Raw genomic sequence first — 7,218 nt, forward strand, 5'->3', positions numbered from 1 at the left:
CTTGAGTCGTCTTCAGCCAGCCGACCCACCGATGGAACCGAAGAGGAGATCCGGAGCGGCAGAAGTCATCATCCAAGGGGCGCTGAAGAAGTCTTCCATCCAATGAAGTCATCATCCAGGCGGCGCTGAAGAGATCTTCCAACCGGGCGATGTCATCTTCCAAGCGGCATCTTCAATCTTCTTTCTTCCGGATCCATCTTCATCCCGCCGATGCGGAACATCCTTCTTCCCCGACGGCCGACGACTGAATGAAGGTTCCTTTAAGGGACGTCATCCAAGATGGCGTCCCTTCAATTCCGATTGGCTGATATGATTCTATCAGCCAATCGGAATTAAGGTAGGAAAAATCTGATTGGCTGATTAAATCAGCCAATCAGATTGAAGTTCAATCTGATTGGCTGATCCAATCAGCCAATCAGATTGAGCTCGCATTCTATTGGCTGATCGGAACAGCCAATATAATGCGAGCTCAATCTGATTGGCTGATTGGATCAGCCAATCGGATTGAACTTCAATCTGATTGGCTGATTCCATCAGCCAATCAGATTATTCCTACCTTAATCCCTTTAAGGGTTCAGTGAGGCCTTGCCTTAGTTTCTTATTTATTTTTTTATTTAGTAGCTACAATATTTTTTGTTGCTAATAGAATGTGTATTATTTTATAATTATATCTGTCTAGAGAGTAGTCTTTTTGTTGTGGTTGCATATGTTTTTTCCTACAGTCTTAATGAGGCATAGTGGTTGCACCTGGTAGACTATTCTTAAGCTGTATGTATACAAAATCTCCCCTGTTCTGTATTTAAATTGTGTTAAACCTTCACAGTGCATAAGGACTTAGATCAGTTTAATATGTTTCACTTTTTGACGTTTTTATTTAGATAAGTTTGTTGATTATATGTTTTGGTTTAAATTTCATGAACTTATAATATACAAAATAGAATTTTGTCAACTCAAAGCTTGAGAACCTGATAAATTATCCTGTGTGCACTAATAAATGATCTATACATTTCTTGTTGTACGTCTATGTACCATTTTAAGTATTAAAAAAATAAAGATAAAAAAGAAAGTTTATTTGACACATTAAATTTACTTGGTCTAATTTTATTAATTAGTAACCATGGAGAATTCTCAATAAGAGGTAGAGATAAGAAGGATGACAATACAAGATGGTTTCTCAGGGGCGGGACATATTGGCACACAGGAGTGGCAGAAGAGGCAGAGCCCTGGCTGGAATACGTAGCTCTGGTAGATATAAGAGAGGGGCTGTGATGTAAACAATTTAGCTTCAGTTGTTCTTTCAGCTAAAGAACTCCTCCTCCTCCCTTAGTTCTTCCTCTCGCCGTCTCTGTACTTCTAGGTCTTTCTTCATCCAAAACTCCAAAAGTTTCCATTTTACTTCTTGTGTGCTGTCTGTCTGTACTGCTTGCTCTTTGGTTTCAATTTGAGCTATTGAAATAAAAAAAAGAATAAAAAATTAGGAAATGTTACTCTTATAACATTATGTATCTTATGGAGGGCTATAAATAGCAATTTAATATATTTCCCCAAATTAATTTATATATCATATCACCCATTCATGTTATATAAATGATAATTTATAGCTGTATATCCCTTTTATCCCCTCATGGGATATTGATATGTTTGATATTAACCAGTATTAAAGCACATTTATTCTAGCTTGTACAGGTGGCCCTCGTTTTACAACGGTTCAATTTACACCGTTTCAGAATAACAACCTTTTTTCCAGTTATGTGACTGCTATTGAAAAGCATTGAGAAGCAGTGCAATTATTAAAATATCCAAAAGGTGGATATGTAGGTGCTGTGTTGCAGCAAAGCCAAGCAAGCTGAAATTAATCAGTTTACCCAGACCTGAGCTATCGAGCAAATTTCAAAGGAACAATATCTTCCTGTCTATAAATCAGTCCAGATTGGAATGCATAGAAAGAACTGTTTGCAGAAAAATGCAAGTGAAGTCTGTGTTGTGTGATTATTTTATTAGGTTTATAATGTTGTTTAGCAAATGTTTTTGTTCATTTAACTTAGTTTAATTATATATTCTGTGTTGTGTGATTATTTTATTAGGTTTATAATGCTGTATAGTATTTAAAGTCTTAATTTCAAAGCTTTAAAATTAATGTATTAGGTGTTACTTATGACAATTTTGAGAGGGGCCTGGAACCTATCTCCCTCACTTCCCATTGACTTACATTATAAACTGGGTTTCAATTTACAACGGTTTCGATTTACAACCATTCCTTCTGGAACCTAACCCCAGCGTAAACTGAGGGCTACCTGTATTTTATTCTGTGATACAGATAGCAATATAACATCTATATCTGTGAGTTCTACCAGACCAGTACAATTCACATGTGAAAGCTTAACTTTCATTATTCCTGTCTTAACTAAAATTTGTTCTACATAATTGATTTTATCAAAGGGACACTTGTCAAAAACTTTCACAATTCACCCTATTTAAAGGGACACTGAACCCAATTTTTTTCTTTTGTGATTAAGATATAGCATGCAATTTTAAGCAACTTTCTAATTTACTCCTATTATACAATTTTCTTCGTTCTCTTGATATCTTTATTTGAAAAAGAAGGCACCTAAGCTATTTTTTTATTCAGAACCCTGGATAGCACTTGTTTATTGGTGGGTAAATTTATCCACCTATCAGCAAGAACAACCTAGGTTGTTCACCAAAAATGGGCTGGCATCTAATCTTACATTCCTGCATTTCAAATAAAGATACCAAGAGAATGAAGAAAAATTGATAATAGGAGTAAATTAGAAAGTTGCTTAAAATTTCGTGCTCTATGTGAATCACTAAAGAAAAAATTTGGGTTCAGTGTCCCTTTAATGGTACTTTTAATGTTTGCTGCACTTTTACATATTTATAATTTGCCCCAAGGCCCCAAATAATCCCTATATATTACATTAAACAAAACCAACTAACTTCTAACCTATCCTCTTTCTTTTACCCTCTTACTGTTTTTTGTTACCAATTTCCTTATCTATTCATTACCCCCTTTACACAGTTTCCTATTTCCTACTATTTCCTGTTCTTTCCCAGGTGCTTTATTTTTTATTTTGTCTTCAATTATGTTTGTTTTCTGTTGTCTTTTCTCACCTTCCCCTGAATTTTCATCCTTCTTCTTCTGCACATTTCCCTCCTTCTCTCCCTTCATTTCCTCCTCGTCTTCCTCCTTCTGTTCCACCTCCATTTTCTCCTTCTTTTCTTTCTTTGTTTTCTTTTTTAACCTCTTCTCCTTTTTCAGAGAAGCTTCAAAATAAAAAATAAAATTAAATGACATATTCTTGTATAATACACCATGCACATTACATTCATATACTGTCTCACTATATTGATAGAACTTATTATCATTTTATATATGTCCTGTTTCATTCCAACTTAAAGGGACACTGAACCCAAATTTTTTCCTTTGTAATTCAGATAGAGCATGCAATTTTACGCAGCTTTCTAATTTGCTCCTATTATCAATTTTTCTTCATTCTCTTGCTATCTTTATTTGAAAAAGAAGGCATCTAAGCTTTTTTTGGTTTCAGTACTCTGGACAGCACTTTTTTTATTGGTGGATGAATTTATCCACCAATCAGCAAGGACAACCCAGGTTGTTCACCAAAAATGGGCCGGCATCTAAACTTACAATTGTGCATTTCAAATATAGATACCAAGAGAATGAAGAAAATTTGATAATAGGAGTAAATTAGAAAGTTGCTTAAAATTTCATGCTCAATCTGAATCACGAAAGAAAAAATTTGGGTACAGTGTCACTTTAAATGTTCTTACAATTTCCAGTGTATGTAATCACTGTGACACCACAATATAGATCCCTTAGATTCCCTACAGTAACTTTTATATGTAAATATATTTTCTCTCTAGCATTGCTCAGTACATTTCCTGTCCATACCTCTTCCTATTACTCTCACTCTATCTCTCTCATTGCTCTACAATATTCCTATTTATACCTCCTCCTATTGTCCCATAAAGCTTCTAATTCCTCCTTTTATTCTACATTCATTTTTACTATTTGTAACTGCTTATAATACCCATTTCTAACATTTCTCTTATTGCCTCCTAGTGCCCCATATTGCATCCCTGTAATTAGCCTATTGTGCTAACCCCTAGTCTTGTGCCATACAGCCTCTCCCTATAACCTTCCATATTTCATCCTTACTTATGAGTTACATTTCCCCTCATATAAAGAGCATGTAAGTTCTGTTACCTTTCCTGATGACGGGGCTGATGTTTGGTTGCTCCTCATCAGGAAGTTTGGATTTTCTAAAAACAGGAAAAACAATATTAAAATGATATTTTTGTCATAACATACTTAGTCATTAACCAGTTGCGTTTATATAAAAGGGAAATAATTGTAAAAGATAACACAGAGCTCCACACCAGGACTGTACCACAAAACACAGAACAGTTGAGAGTTCTGCATTTAATTTGTATGTAAAGCATGTGAAATGCAGCACATAATTACTGATGTTACTGATGATTTAATAGAGGGGCACTGGTATAGCACAACCCCATGACCAGCAGATGGCAGCGCCTCAGCTTCATACCAATGTAAAGCAACAGTGGGGTGGGCATGATTACAGCTCGGCTGAACCTGCTTTTTCATGATCTGTGATCAGTATTACACAGTGAAAAGCTTGTTCTACCCAGAATCTGTAGCGCAGATGTGTTATTTTATACCCACCCAAATGGTCTAGGAAAGGCCTGTTATGTAAATTAGTTTCTATAGGAATCAAAGAATTACATTTATTATCACAATTTAGTTAAATATTTTACCTTTTTACATCAATTGTGATTATAAAAGCAGCAATTATATAAATATAAACATAAGAAAAAAGAATGTGAAACAACTACCAGGGAAAGATGCTAAAACTTCTTAGTGTGTGTTAAATTTGTGCCCAGCAGCTTAAATAATAAGAATAAATACAAATGTAAAAGTAGAAAATATATTTATATATATTTAAGATTAGTCTGTGTGTGTATATAGACAAACAACATACATAAGTGTAGTTGCACCCAGCAGTGTAATGTCCCTTTAATACAGCATTTCTGTTGTCTTGTGACTTTTGTGGGCTGCACAGATGTATTATATATACTAATATAAATATATAAACAGTACGGCTAAATTGTATAGATGTGTTTATTATGGGAGGCAGCTCCCTGTAACTTACCGGATGTTCTTCCTAATCGCCCATCCTCCAATTATAATAATTATGAGGGCAAAAACTCCCACACCAGCAAATACGTATACTGTAGAGAAACAGCAGGTAAAACAGTGTTATTTATACAATAGACTTTACCAGTATTGAGATCATTATTAAGTACAATTAAATAAACGTGGCACATTATATCTTCTACCTTTAGCATGCCATGTGTTTAACAAGTGTTGTGTTAATAAATGACACCTATGTATCAAGCTGATGACATCATATGAATTAGAATCTGTAAATGACTGCAGTGACAGACAGGAGTAATAGTTAAAGGGTAACTGAAGTATTATCTACCAGATAGTATATTAAAGGGACACTGAACCCATTTTTTTCTTTCATGATTCAGATAGAGTATGCAATTTTAAGCAGCTTTCTAATTTACTCCTATTATCACATTATCTCCATTCTCTTGCTATCTTTATTTGAAAAAAAAAAGGCATCTAAGCTTTTTTTGGTTCAGTACTCTGGACAGCACTTTTTTTTTTATTGGTGGATGAATTTATCCACCAATCAGCAAGAACAACCCAGGTTGTTCACCAAAAATGGGCCGGCATCTAAACTTACATTCTTGCATTTCAAATAAAGATACCAAGTGAATGAAGAAAATTTGATAATAGGAGTAAATTAGAAAGTTGCTTAAAATGTCATGCTCTGTCTGAATCACAAAAGAAAAAAATTGGGTTCAGTGTCCCTTTAATATAACTAGTATAATTTAAAGGGCACATAACTAGATGTGTATGAGAGTTATTCTACAATTTTATTTTAATAAAAGTTTTTTTTTTATTCACTTACCTGAATTATTCAGTCCAGCCAGAAATCCTGTAAAAAAATGACAATAAAAGTTAGAAGTATATAAAATAAATGCTTGTTATTCAGATATTTTATAATTATTACCAAACTCTCTAAAACTAACAGAATTAATAAATAATGCATTTAAACTATACAGCCTGTAAACACAGAAGAAATCATTAGGCTGACTAGTATTATATTCTTACCATTTGCTAATGCAGTCTTGAATGCCTCACTGTTCATTGGTCCCAGGGTCATCTCTATGTACAAAGACAAAATAAAATAATTATTTTTGCTGTAGTTCTAACCATAAGACATCACACAATGAAAGTCCTACATAACTATATAAGTAAATAGTGCACCTGTGCAAGGGTCTTTGTAAAATGCCTTATCAGTTGGTACACAAGTAGATAATGATGTCAGTGATACAGGATGTAGCCAAGTTATGTGACATCCCTGATTTATGTGTATATGTCTGTGACACCTCAAGAACAATATAAATACAACATAATAATAAAACAAATATTATGATCTGCAGTCTGTGTAGCCAGTAGTGTAAGATAAAGGTGACATTAAAATATTTAAAATGTAGTGAGTTTATAATCCAAGAAATACCTAATGAGCATTCTGGTATCTGTTAACCCTTAGCTCTAATTCTGTGTGACACAAAGATCTGAGAGCTGTGATAGATTATGGTGCCTGACACCTTATATGATTTTCCCTGGACAAATAAAGTTTCCTAAACTGAAGTTTATTGACATCCTGATGAACTTTTTGAATAATCATGGCATAATTTTTGTTTTTTGAAACCTAATACTTTACTTCCCCCATTCAAATATATTGGTAATATTTACCTATTTAATTACACACTCTGTAGTGAACTAACTGTATAGATGTTTAATGTAGCAACCACTTCTGTGACGCCAATAAAACAGAGCAATAAAACATAATGGGATCAATCACAATCGTGTAGACAAATGTATGAAATTATATATATAAAAAAAAGTCCCAACAGACTTCAATGGTGGTTTTTATGTATAAAAATATTATATACATTTTGCTAAAGGATTGTAATGGACCCCCATATTAGTTAATTAACCCTCTGTAGCGAGGAGACACATCAGACAGTGCAGCCTACAGGAAGAGAATATCTATAACAAACTGAAGTCATGAGTGA

The 7,218-nt window shown here is 34.0% G+C and overlaps 1 protein-coding gene across 1 annotated transcript; it reads right to left on the bottom strand.

Moving 5' to 3' along the window:
* Positions 1-1,067: 1,067 nt before the first annotated feature.
* On the bottom strand, positions 1,068-6,429 carry LOC128648072 (uncharacterized). Its single transcript, XM_053700745.1, has 6 exons — positions 6,248-6,429; positions 6,045-6,071; positions 5,214-5,292; positions 4,250-4,305; positions 3,133-3,285; positions 1,068-1,446 (listed from the first exon to the last, which is right to left on the bottom strand). The coding sequence occupies exons 1-6, from the start codon at positions 6,297-6,299 to the stop codon at positions 1,298-1,300; spliced, it is 516 nt and encodes a 171-aa protein (XP_053556720.1). The 5' UTR covers positions 6,300-6,429; the 3' UTR covers positions 1,068-1,297.
* Positions 6,430-7,218: the final 789 nt, after the last annotated feature.

This window comes from Bombina bombina, chromosome 2, assembly GCF_027579735.1.
Source record: "Bombina bombina isolate aBomBom1 chromosome 2, aBomBom1.pri, whole genome shotgun sequence".
NCBI lineage: Eukaryota > Metazoa > Chordata > Amphibia > Anura > Bombinatoridae > Bombina > Bombina bombina.